Raw genomic sequence first — 13,418 nt, 5'->3', positions numbered from 1 at the left:
TTGTGATAATTGCCTGCTTTTATGACAATAAAAGGAATGCTGGGAGATAGCCCATTGGTTGATGGTGCTCAGAACTGTTACTTTTGAAGTCCACATGTCCACCTATTTGGGTAGATGAGCCTAAGAGATAGGGAAGTCATGTATCCAGCCACCCTATCATGAAATCCTTACCACAAAGTCTTGAATTAGTTCCCACTTCCTTTGTCAATTTGATTTACTCTTCACTTTCATAATCTTTTTCTATTGAGAGACAGAGAGCAAAAGAGAAGAGAGACAGAGATTAAGATTAACATATACAAACAGTCCTCTAGAAGTCAGGCTAACTAGCTGCCCTCCTAGCCCCATGGCAGAGAAGGATGGCCTTGTACCCATGGTGGTCATCACAGCAAGGATGAGGTCTACAGGACAGCACAGACAAAACCAGAATGGAACAAGTGTTGCACCACAGAATGGCTCCTAACAGCACATCCTGTGAGCCTGTGCAGAGAAGGGGAATGAAAGAAGAGCCTGGTGATGGAAGTCATCACTTCCAAGTGACTCTGGATGGCCCTTCATTCTGACTTGTTGAAAAGACCCCCAGAGGTACTTCCGTCTTCCCTCAGAACAGTCCTCACTCCCACAAAGGAGAACAGATGGACTCTTGTTCATATTCTCTAGTTACAAACTAGCTCACACAAGCCTCTAATTTTCCCTCCATAATTTGGGTTTTTTTAGTTTGTTTGTTTGTTTTATAGGATCTTATATAGACCAAGCAAGACTCCAATTTGATATGTAGCCAAATATGACCTTGAATTTTCTTGTTCCCCTGCTTCCATGTCCGGAGTGCTGGAATTATAGATTATAGAGCCATGATGGGATTCTCTCTGAATACAGGGCCAAGTTCTAAACCAACTTGACTCACAAATCAGGTTTAAGGGATCGTGGGATTTTGAACCAACTGCAGAGTGACTTCCCATGAAAGCTTAGAACCAGAGGAGAAAGGAAGAAGGGCCTTTAAAGAAGCTAACCTCAGCCCAAGGACATTGCCTGCACTCTCCCAGCTTGGGCAAGCATGATGTCATGTATTTGGCCTAAATCTCTCATGGCATCCTTAAGAACCGTACTGCCCTAATAATCATTCTCATTTTTCCAGATGGAAAACTGAAAATTAAGAGAGGCCATAACCTATGCAGCTCCTGGTTCCTGTCACTCATCACTCACCTGGGCCAATGCAGCTAGGATCCTCACTTAAGTATGCAACATTCTAGAAAGTAACCAGTCTCCTTTTTCTGAAGACAAGCTAGTAGAACAATTGCTACATGCAGCTAACCCAAAAAGCCTGCTTTTAGCCAAAAAGAAGAGGTCAGCCCAGCTCTGAAGACCAGGGGATTAAATATTTAATGGGATGCATCTGTAGACTGCACCTCCAGAAGGAAAGAATCACCCTTTTTAAAGTCTTTTCCACCTGCCGACTGTTAACGCTATCACCCCAAACGGAGTTTTCCTCCTGTGTATATAAAGAGATCTCTCCTGGTGGATGTGGGCTAGTGAAAGAGAAAGAATGGCTAGGTGGACTCTAAGTAGCACTCCGTGGCTTCTGTCCGGCATCTTACTATGTTTCCCGTTCTGTCCTCCTTTGAGTGGGCAGCATGTGACTGAGATGCCAGGTGTGCTCCACTGTGGGCTACAGAACTTCCAGTTTACCATGAACCTCAGCCTGGAGGCACAGAGTCCTGAGTTAACAGCTTGGGGTAAGTCAGACTCAACCAGGTACCTACTTTTAAACTTCTTCTCTTGACCCTTTCCTCCTTTTAAAATCTTCACAGCCCCTACCTACAGAATGAATAGTCGAAACTGCTACTTCCAAACTTGCCTTGTCTTGTATTTTTCTGAATGATGGAAGTCCCTTAGGGTCAAGAGGTGGGTCTGGTTATCCACCGATGATTAACCACTGTGCTTTTCATGTTCGACCTGCCCTAGATAGCCAAGGGCTGCCACACAGGCTAAAGAATGACTCTGACTGTGGTATGTGGGTGATGGACAGTCCTGGTGGCCCCCTGGTGTTGGAAGCTACGTACAATGGCTGCTATGTCACTCTGAGGGTAAGTAGACCCCAGCTATCAGACAAGAATCCTTCCTACCACCAGCCAGGCTGATCACTGTTGCTTGTCTCTTCAGGGCTCCTACTATGTCATGGTAGTTGGAGTGCAAGGGGTGGATGTAGCTGGCCATATGGCAGGGCCAATGAAGAGACTGCTTAAGTGCCCTTTAGATCTTCGAGGTAAGTGTAGAAAGCATTCAGGCTAGGGGAGGGTCCTGCCTGGAAGGTGCTCTTGGGTAACTCCTGTCTACTCCAGGTAGCATCAACAACTGATGCTAAGAAGGACTCCTCCCTCCATGTCAGCCCTTAGGAAAATTAACTATGGAGAGACTCCAGCTGAGGCTGGGCATGGTTAGGAGTTGGAACCTTACTTCCTGACCCAGGGCTCTAGGTTCTGTTGGGCCTCTCACTGAGCAGCTTCACTTGTGATTTGCAAAGTTGGAATTTAAATGAGAATTAACTTGTAACTGGAACCAAGAGCCTTCTCACCCTTTGGAATGGGTGGAAAACAAAAGCTAGCATAGGAAATAGCCAGAGAAGCTATCTCATGCTGCACTTGTCCACCTCCAGCTGGGGACACTTGATCATTTAACTAGGAAACCCTAGGCAATTCTATATTCAAAGCTACTGGAAGTCCTATGGCATGGGAAGCTCCTGTGGTATCACCCATGGCAAAGCTTGATAGGTCCCTCTAAAGATCTAGAAAGGTGGTCATTGGAAGGCATGTGAAGAGCCTCACTGCTCCTACACACACTGGGAGAATGTTTTCCTCAGTAGGGATCCATTTCAGGAGACTCTGACAAGGTGACTTAATATTGATCTTCCTTTGGGATTTAATCTAGTGAGTAGAGTCAACAGGCCTATTAAGGTGGTCTGGATGTTCTGGAGTTCAAAGCCCAAGTTTTGTGACAAGATGGTTCACTGAAGGACCACCCTGCTGCCTAGATTGAGCTCCCCTTCCCTTCTCAATATCCAGTCACAGATACTCTGAACACTGAAGTGTGCAAGTCTGTGCCAGTAAAGGAAAGGCTGCCCTGTGCTCCCTCACCCATCTCTCAAGGAGACTGTGATGAGCTGGGCTGCTGCTACAGCTCTGAAGAGGAAGAGGCAGGCTCCTGTTACTACGGAAACACAGGTACCTGCTTCCATCTCAATTCCGTTGAGAAAAGGGGGCTTAGTGATTGCTGGTAACATCAGAGCAGGGAAAGTTTTATTCAGCCAGCAAATAAAAAGCAACTGGTTGCTAGTAGATGGGCAGTGCTGCCTAGAATTAGAACTTTCTATAGCCTTTCACTGTCTAATCTAGAAGTCAAACATAAAGGAAACCTGCAGGGACATTAAGAAATTAAGTCTATGTGACAGGTACTTACCAATTGATAAACTCTTGTTTTCCCAAGGAACAGCCACTTGGGTGGCTGGTAGTCTTAAGATTGTGTTTAGAAAGAATCCTGCCCAAGTGATTATTCACATGCCCCATATCAAGCTTGAAGGTTTCCTAGCACGTTAAACATGCAGAGCCCAGTTCTAAGCAGTAAAAGATGGCAGGTGATCCCACACCTGCCCTACAAATGCAGGTGTAGCCAAGTTACAGCCGTGCCTCAGTGACCATGGCAAGGCCTTGGTGCACGTGGTCATTGGGAGCCTGTTGCCAGGTCATCAGAAATTCCAACTTCACTATGCAGACACCTGAAGCAAATGAGTTATTAGACTCAGGTCCACCTCGCTCCATCTCAGGAGTGACCTGATCTCACCTGTCTCTGGTGTTGAAGTGACCTCCCAGTGCACCAGAGGGGGCCGCTTCTCCATTGCTGTGTCCAGGAATGTGACCTCGCCACCCCTGCACTTGGATTCACTACACTTGGTCTTCAGGAGTGACAGTGGATGTGATCCTGTGATGGCAACGCCCACCTTTGTCCTGTTCCACTTTCCATTTACTTCCTGTGGGACCACAAGGCAGGTGAGAAGAGTGCCTTAGGGGTGGGGCTGGAGGCAATGCCTGAGTGGTTAGGAGATAAGTTGAGTTATTACAGTCATGAGCAACATCCCTGACCACTGCCTGCTGTCTAGAACAGTCTCTAGGGCAAAAAAGGCCTTGCTTAGAGGATGGCTGCTTCTGTTGGCACTCAGCAAATGCCTCTGCCATGGTCCCAGCTTTTCCCCCACTATTCTGTAGGGAGCAAATATAAGGAGCAGATTCCTCACACTTCCAGAATGTAGGGTAATCAGGAGGATGATGCTGACTTGGATTGGGGTGGTCCATTTACCTAATCTCAGTACTTAAATCATCTCTCATTCCTTGGTTCTGCATCAAGCATAAGCCCTACTTTTCCATATTATTCACAGACAGGATGCCCTGCCTCTCTGTAGGCATCAGAAAATAGGATACAAAATAGGACAAGGCTAAGAGCTTGGTCTGGGCAACATGGATGTGCTTATTCAGTCAACAGACTGAAGTGACAGCTTCTCTTTACCCATTGGACAGATCACTGGAGACCAGGTCGTGTATGAAAATGAGCTAGTGGCGACTCAGGATGTGAGAGCCTGGGACAATGGCTCTATTACCCGAGACAGCATCTTCAGGTAGTCACTTTTGACCAGAGAGGCCAGTAGGCCTTTTCTTCATAAGGCAAGAATCCTGGGGTAAACTGAGTCCACAGTAGAACACTTCTCAGCAACAGATGAATCTGCCTGCTACCTCAGCTTAACCACTCATGTAGACAGCTGCATATACATTACCCGGGTCTCTGCTCCCAACTTGATCTCAGCCTCATTCTCATGCAAGACTTCTGTTCCTTCCATCTTGTGGAGACTTGTTTCTCCCTTGGGCTACCTCATTTTTACCTTGTCTAGGTTGTGGCTGAGAGAATTCCTTTCAGACTTGAAAGGGTCTCACACTTGAGGTTTGCTGCTGTAGATTAAAGCAAAAAAAGTGCTATCATTGCCTTGAGAGCCCTGTGAAATAACTCTATGTTGCTCCTCTCAGAGCACTTGATGCTCTCAACCTCTCCAACCTTAGGCTTGTCCTGGCATGGAGCCTCCATGGGGCACCTTTGACCTGGGCTTCTTACCGGTCACTTTCATGCTTCCTATCCCCTCTCCTGTAAGATGTTCACTAATTATCTGCTTTTGCACTAGTCACCTGTCTCATGCAGCACACTTGTTTCTTACATAGTTTTCTCACCAACTCATACTGGTCCTATTTGCATAGTAACAATGGAAAGCAGCTCTTAGGATAGAAACCACCTCTAATTTGAGATACAAACTTGGAAAACACCTACCGCATGCTCCTCTGGAGTTAAAATCAGCAGGTGTGGCCAGCACACCTAAAATCTTATTTTCCTACAGGCTCCAAGTCAGCTGCAGCTATTCCATTCTCAGCAACACATCCCCAATTAATATGCAAGTGCTAAGTCTCCCACCACCTCTTCCTAAGATGCAGCCTGGGCCTCTCAATCTGGAGCTTCAGATTGCCAAGGGTAAGCCCTTCCCAGTCAGGGAATCCCACCTGAATTCTGTCAGTCCACTAGCTTGGCAACACGACATTTGTACGGGTATTTAGGATATGCTTCAATAGCTTCTATTCCTAGTAGTTCCTAGTTCTGTTAACAGTTTAACACTCTCTCTCTGTGTGTGTGGGTGGGTGGGTGGGTGGAGGGGAGGGAATGAGAAGGAGAATGTAGAGGTCAACCTCAGATCATTTCCTTGTGTGCCATCTACCTTTTTCCTGAGATGGGATCCCTCATTGGCCTGGAGTTTCTCTCTCTGCTTTGCCAACTCTAGGATTATAAGCACAGACCATCAAGCCTGGTCTTTTCACATGGGTTCTGGGGGTCAAGTTCAGATACCCATGCTTCTACAGGGCAGGTATTTTATCTACTTCAGTATCCCCTAGCCCCACTTTAATTCTGGTTTTCGCTGTGCAGATAAAAGCTATGGCTCTTACTATGGGGCTAATGACTACCCACTGGTGAAATTACTCCTGGATCCTATCTATGTTGAAGTCTCCATCCTTCACAGAACAGATCCCTCTTTGGGGCTACTGCTAGAGCAGTGTTGGGCCACACCTGGCCCTAAGCCTTTTCATCAACCACAGTGGCCAATCCTGGTGAAGGGGTAAGTGGCTCCTCCATGTACCTGGGTGGCCCCCCGAATAAGCCCATCCTGACAAACTGTGGCTCTTGGCTTAGATGCCCATATGCTGGGGACAACTATCAGACCAAAAGGATTGCTGTCCAGAAAGCATCAAGGCCCTTTCCTTCTCATCACCAACGCTTCAGCATCTCCACCTTCAGCTTCACCAGTGCTATAAGGGAGAAGCAGACTTTTGGTGGACAGGTATGGTATATCCTTCTGTACCCTTGCAAAGTTTTAAAACCTCCAGAACTCATGACAGTTTTACCCCTTTACCACCTCTCTAAGGTGGTTCTTTGACCTTCGACACTGGCTCTTGATGTTGAGGGCAGCTTCTTCAAGGTGTTACCAAGAACATGAGTGCCATCTGACACCTGGGCTTTGGTTCTTCAAGACTATTGTGACATTAACTTAGGCAGATAGCTATAACACTTTCTCAACTTTTTGGAGATGAGGTATGGGGTTGGGAGATGTCTGATATGGAAAATGCCTACATGATATTGACTTGTTAACCTCCAGGTATACCTGCACTGCAGTGCACTGGTCTGCCAGCCCGCTGGGACACCATCCTGCATGGTAATCTGTCCTGCTTCAAGGAGTGAGTATCTTAGCTGTCTACATCCAGACCTAAATGAATCCTGAGTCCTACTGTGTTAGCTTCTGCCATTAAACTAAGAGTTTATCTCATTAATGAAGTTTCCCTCCATACTAACTGCATGAGTACAGAGCTAACTAGATTGCCACAATCTCAGGTTTTTAAAAACTCTAATTCCATTTATACAAAATTTGACTAAACCAGAAGCCAAATTCAAGTCTTCCTGCTTGCAAAGCAAGCACTTTACTGACTGACTTCTTTCCTTAGCCAGCCCCTTGTCAACTTTTTCCTTTTACATCTGGCCAGTTTTCAAAAGTAGATGTCCTGACCTACCTGAATGCAGGTCTTCAATGTGCCCTTAAAGGTACACAGGTTGAAGAATTGTAGACACACAGTATGGTCTGGAGTTGGCCAGACCCAGACCTCCTGATAAATGTAAATGCTTCTACTTGACCCACTCACTTGCACTTGACTAGTCTCTGAATCATGATTCATGATTCTTGAATCCTTAGGTGTTTTCTACAAGAAAAAAAAAACTCTTAGCAATTCAATGTACATAGTGTAAGACAGATGCAAGCCAATTCTGATGATGCCCAATATTCCCACTGCAAGCCAATTCTGATTATGACCATTATTCCCAGTTGTAAAGACAATAGATTGACTTTTCCAGATCATTTAACTGACAGATAGACATAGGATTATAACAGGTTGTGTCCTCACTTCCTGTTTGAACACATAACCTCTGGAATATAAAGGTTAACTGAATGCTACTGCCAGTGTTTTTTCTAGGAGAGGATGTTAGTTGCAAGGCAGGGGGTGTGGTGGTGGAGATCATTGAATGTGATTGTCTATGTCCAACTCTTGGTGAACTGAAATAACACTTTCACAGAGTTAAATAGAAAATCTTAGATTTGATTGGGTTTGTATAAACACACACACAAAAAAAGGTTTTTATAAGATGTGAAATGGAGAAGTGTGCATCAAGGGATTTGACTTTGTTCCTTAGTCCCTTGGCTCACACTTGACTCATGTATACAACTGAAATTTACAACCAATTGCAAGCTCTCATCTCTCCACCAGGAAGAAGAAAATCTGAGCTTCATTTTGAAAACAACACTGCCAGCATCTCTAGCAAGGGCCCTGTGATCCTTCTCCAATCCACTAAGGACCCTGCAGACATGCTTCATAGATACTCAAGTGAGTGGGAAGATATCAAATTACCAGCTACTTCTTAGCTAGTTACAATCTTGCATGCTTGTAATCTCAGCACTTGGAAAGCAAGGCAGGAGGGTGATTTCTAGTTCAAGGACAGCCTTGCTACATAGCAAGACCCAGTCATTCCCCTCATCCTTAAAAGATGCTTTCTTGCCCTGTTCCTTACTATTCAATGTATATTTCCCCACAAAAGTAATCACCATCCCTATAGAAGACTACTTGCTTCTGTCAAGTATAGCTTGGGCTGATTCAGCACACACTAACCCACCTTTCCACTCCACAGGCACCCCTATGGATTCCCCTGCTCTGTGGATAGTAGGACTTTCTGCAGTAACAATCATCATTGGAGTCTTGTTAATATTCTACTTGGCCATCAGAAAACCGAGATGAATTGCCCAGATCAAGTGTGTCAATAAAAACTGACTACATTCCCAACATGGGAAGGGCTTCTCATTTGAAAGCTAGTCTGATTCTGAATGAACACCTCAATTTATCTGAGCATCTCACTTTTCTCACTTAGGGAAGGCATCTCAACTCATCTGAGCAAAGAGTAACATACTGTCCTTTTATTTTGGCTCTCACACCTGAGAAGAACAATCAATGTTTTGGTAGAATACGGTTCAAGGGGGGCAGGGGTCAAACATACATACCTAACTAAATATCTGACTAACAAGGTTTTATAAGCTTGAGATGTAGGAATTTTCAAGCAGAGAGAACTAGTCTTTGAGTAGCCACAACACTCTCAGACTGCTGGGTTTTGGATTTTAAGGGGACAGCCAGCAGATCACAAGAGGAGGGGCTACTTTAAACCAATCACTGAAAGGCCATGTCTATACACATCTGTAATCACAGCACATGGGATCCCCAAGATGGTTGACAAGTTAAAGGACAGCCTAGGCTGCATAGGAGAGACCCTGTCACTAAAAAAATGTCAGGAAAGTAGCTCTGTATTGGAGCAACTGCCTGGCCTGTTCAAAGCCATGGTCTTGAATCCTCCCACCACCCCTGAAACATTACCATCCCTACTTCCAGAGAGTGATTTAAGAGATCTGAATCAAGGCTTATAGTTGTATTTCTAACTACTACAGCTTCCAATCCAAGGGCAAGAGCCAGGGTGCAGGTAGTAGTAATAGAGATCAATTTGTCTGTGATAAAACTGACTCACCTTGGCTATCACAAGTAGAACAACGTGAGAATGTATAAATTTCAAAAATGCCCATAGCTGCAAGTCCCCATGTTAGCTTCTGAAGATCAGCACATTCTTATAGCATGTTTTGTGAACATTAGTGAAAATAACTGTACTGCCAGATAGGACTAAGGTTTTTCTCCAGGTTTTATTTATTTATTTTGTTCAAACTGACTTCAAGATCTTTATATAGCCAAGATTCACCATAGAGTCTTAATCCTTCTGCCTCCTATTCCAAAATTGAACTCAGAGCTTTGGGTAAGTACCCTACCAATTGTGTATATCCCCTAAATCTATTTTTATATATACATAAATATATACATATACTATGAACATAAATTATATTTATATTATATATACTTTTATATTTGTTACATATAACACACACACACACATATATATATATATATATATATATATATAAAATCTTAATAGTAAAACTATAAGAGCATTGACATGAAGCTATAGAAAAGCATTTCCTGCAAACATTTACTTCAGGCTAACTGGGATAAATGAATATAACACATAGGTGAGGTTTAAGTTAAAATACTTTATATTCTAAATTTGTTCAATACAATGTACAAAACTCCAGAAAAACATCACCTAAACTAAGTTCAGTACTCAACTTTTGTCCTTGTACCAGCCAAGTCTAAATGTCCAACAAGTTCTGACTCAGAGCTGACAACGTGGAGCTTCAGTTTGCTCAATTCACATATGTTTACTAAGATAGGTCCTGAGCTATGTACAGGAGTAAGAACCAGAGAGTCACCCAGAAACAGTGGTAGACACAAGGTAGGATATGCACACAGAATACAGTCAAGGAAGAGGGGATTGGGAAAGGGCAATCAAGTCACATTGACTATTCTTTTAGGAGAAATAAATGGACATGGCCAGGTATTCTCAGCTTACTGCATAAGCAAAGCAACTTTGTGTAGGGTGCTCTAAATGGCATTTACCAAGCAACAAGGAATCTGGGATTCCAACAGAAAAAAAGACTGGTCCATCTCAGCCCTCATATGTACAATCCTGCTGTGGGATGTTCTCTATGCTGTGAATGTGTTGCTCTGATTGGTTAATAAATAAAACACTGATTGGCCAGTAGCCAGGCAGGAAGTATAGGCAGGACAAGGAGAGAAGAGAATTCTGGGAAGTGGAAGGCTGAGGCAGAGAGACTCTGCCAGCCGCCGCCATGTGAAGATGGTAAGATACCGGTAAGCCAAGAGCCATATGGCAACTTATAGATTAATAAAAATGGGTTGATTTAAGATATAAGAACTAGATAACAAGAAGCCTGCTGCAGCCATACAGTTTGTAAATAATATAAGCATCTGTGTGTTTATAAGTGGGCTGTCGGACTGCCAGGGCTTGGCGGGACCTGGAGAGAAAACTCCAGCTACACAATCCTGACCCTAAAGATTCCATATGAAACCTTCCAGGCTTTTTCTAGAAGGCTATTAATATCCTGTGGGCCTCTGAAGAGAGGAACTAATTGACTATACATTGTACCAGGAACCCCCCCCCTTCTTATGGTGTTTCAGAAGTAATATCTTGTAGAATATATTTCTGGAGGTTTGTTATTGTTGGTGTTGTGACCACAGAATCCTTAACATTGATCAGAGACAGGAATGCTTGTACAGGGAAGTATGTTTACAATGCACACTGAGCTAACCACTTTGCCAGAATTTTTAAGAAGTTGAGTCACCCAAACATCAGCAGGGACCCTGTGATAGCATGTTAATTTGACACAAGCTTGGTCATCTTAGAGACTCTGAATCCATCAAATGTGTCCATCTGACTGCCTATAGGAAAAGTCTATAGAGCATTTTCTTATTAATGATATAGGGAGCCAGCCCACTATAGGTGGTGCTACCCTGGGTAGATGGCCCTGGGTTGATGGCCCTGGGTTGTATAAGTAAGTAGGCTGAGCAAGCCATGAGGAACAAGCTTGTAAACAACTTTCCTCCATGGCCTTTGCACTAGCTCCTGCCTCCAAGGTTTGTGCCTTGAGTATCTGCCCTGACCTTGGAGTTGTAAGATGAAACAAACCCTTCTCACAAGTTGTTTTGGATCATGGTGTTTATTGTAACTACAGAAAACCAAACCAGGACAGACCCACAAGCTGATAAACTACACAATAAGCCAATGCTGGGGAGAGAGAGATAAAATTTCTTGAAACTAATATCTCATTAAACTTGCCTGCCCCATCTTGCTTTGTAGTGCTGACTGGCCTAGAATTCACTATGGTAGTCCAAGCTGGCCTTCAAACTCATAACAATCCTCCTGTCTCAGCTTCCCAAGTACTGGAATGAAAGGTGTGAATGGAGAGACCTAGCTAATATAAGGTTTTATATAATATATATATATATTTATATATACATATTTATATATATTATAAAACTCAACATCAAGTTTAGACTACTGTGCACTATGCCTCTTATCAGACCCTTCTCCTGCTTTTGCTGAAAAAATGCTGCTTTTCTGCCCTTGCTTACCTGACGGTCTGCAGACGTTGTCATATATCTGCTACACCCAGAATACCTGATTAGGTGACAGGAAGAGGTCCTGCCACTTGAAGTTTCTTGTTTCAAGCAATATGGTTTGGAGCTGAAGGGAACAGAGGGATGCCTCTGAGGCAGATTTATAGGAGTAAAAAGAATGCTCTCTGGTGATACTGGATTAAATGAGTTGCACCTATGGAGTTTTGCCTTTTAAATACATAAATAAGACTAGGTTATTTGGGTTACTATTTCATGCCTACTGTGGGCTATAGTGTTTTCCAAAGGCCTCCGTGCTAAAGGATTAGTTTTATGGTATAAATGGAAAGTAGTGGAAGAGTGAGAGAAGTGGGGACTAGTGGGAGGAAGTTAGGTAATTGGGAGCATGGTCACGACAGACATGTTAGGGCCCACCCCTTCCTCTTTTTCCTTACTGCCATGAGGTGAATAAGCTGCCTCTACTTCCTCCATGATACACTGGAGCCTTGAACTCAAAGCAACTGGTCAACCAGAGAACATAAACCTTTTTTCCTTTTCTGTTGACTCTCTCAAGTATACACTCACAACAACAGAAATCTCGCTAATAATCTTCAAATATTCTTATTTGTATGCCTAATTAGTTTATTCCTTTTTGATACATAATCATGGGCTTATTGGGACATGAAATTTATTTTGCATTTGCCAAAACTTCTAGAGTATTCAGAGGAAAGCAGACCAGGATTAAGTTGTTAAGGGAGAGACTGGCCAAAGGATTCTGAATTTCAACTAGATGGGAGTAAGTGAAAAAAGTCTGTTGTACAAGTGCACAAGAGTTAGGAACAGATTAGAGTTAATATCAATCTACTGTGTACTTAAGACCACTGAGTCCATTTCATGTAATCTCATCATGCCCAAAATATGTATAGAAGATGTACTTACAACATATTGCATGGGATCAACACATAATCAAAACTGTGTCAAGAAACCAAGAGGGGGGGCATTCCTAGTGGCTCCCTTCTGTTCATTGTAGGGAGGCCTTCATTGTATAAAAACCAATTTAGTAAATCCCTTCTTGGCATATATTCATTTTATGGTTCTGTCTCTCCAGGGTGTCCTGACTAACATACTCCCTAATCCAGCAATTTCAGACCAGGCAAGTCTTTCAAGGCCTACAGTCTCTGTCAGCAATTTCCTCTTTGCTTCTTCTGTGTCCACAGGATGAGACCATTCAGCTCATGTGGATGGGAAAAGCTTTACAAGTAAGAGGACTTACATAGCTGTTTCCTTGGGTTGAAACATCCCCAAACTCATGAGAAACTTGATTCTAGAAGCTTCCAAACTGTACAAGACTCCTGAAGCTGCTCCTTCTGGCTGTATTGCTCAGGAGAAGGAAATGGCTCTTCTGTGGATCAGTACTTGAAAGTTATACAGAAAACTTTAGTCTTGAAACTTCTGTTGGAACCCCCCAGTCAAGTCATGGGTTCACTAAGCTAGGCTATAATCTTGACCCAAAAAAGGTCTGAACTAAATAGAAGTCACTAGAAACCTCTATTCTGTCTCTAGAGATTTGTGTGCTCCAGGCCTTGGTTGGTGTGTGTGTGTGTGTGTGTGCCCGAAGATGGAACCTGGGGCTTCATATATGCCTGTCAAGCACTCTACCATTGAGCTATATCTCCAGACCTAGACATTTCTTATGAAATGTAACCATATTACACAATAAAGGGATGCTAGCCCACT

The 13,418-nt window shown here is 43.5% G+C and overlaps 1 protein-coding gene across 1 annotated transcript; it reads left to right on the top strand.

Annotated features, from left to right (window-relative positions):
- The first annotated feature begins 1,540 nt into the window (after positions 1-1,540).
- On the top strand, positions 1,541-8,411 carry Zp4 (zona pellucida glycoprotein 4). Its single transcript, XM_052727366.1, has 12 exons — positions 1,541-1,730; positions 1,960-2,081; positions 2,158-2,266; positions 3,057-3,215; positions 3,850-4,037; positions 4,563-4,660; positions 5,426-5,556; positions 6,004-6,193; positions 6,268-6,415; positions 6,731-6,809; positions 7,887-8,003; positions 8,305-8,411. The coding sequence occupies exons 1-12, from the start codon at positions 1,541-1,543 to the stop codon at positions 8,409-8,411; spliced, it is 1,638 nt and encodes a 545-aa protein (XP_052583326.1).
- The last annotated feature ends 5,007 nt before the right edge of the window (positions 8,412-13,418 follow it).

This window comes from Peromyscus californicus, unplaced genomic scaffold (assembly GCF_007827085.1).
Source record: "Peromyscus californicus insignis strain IS unplaced genomic scaffold, ASM782708v3 Scaffold_8__1_contigs__length_139910024, whole genome shotgun sequence".
NCBI lineage: Eukaryota > Metazoa > Chordata > Mammalia > Rodentia > Cricetidae > Peromyscus > Peromyscus californicus.
This window is presented reverse-complemented; position numbering and strand designations above follow the sequence as displayed.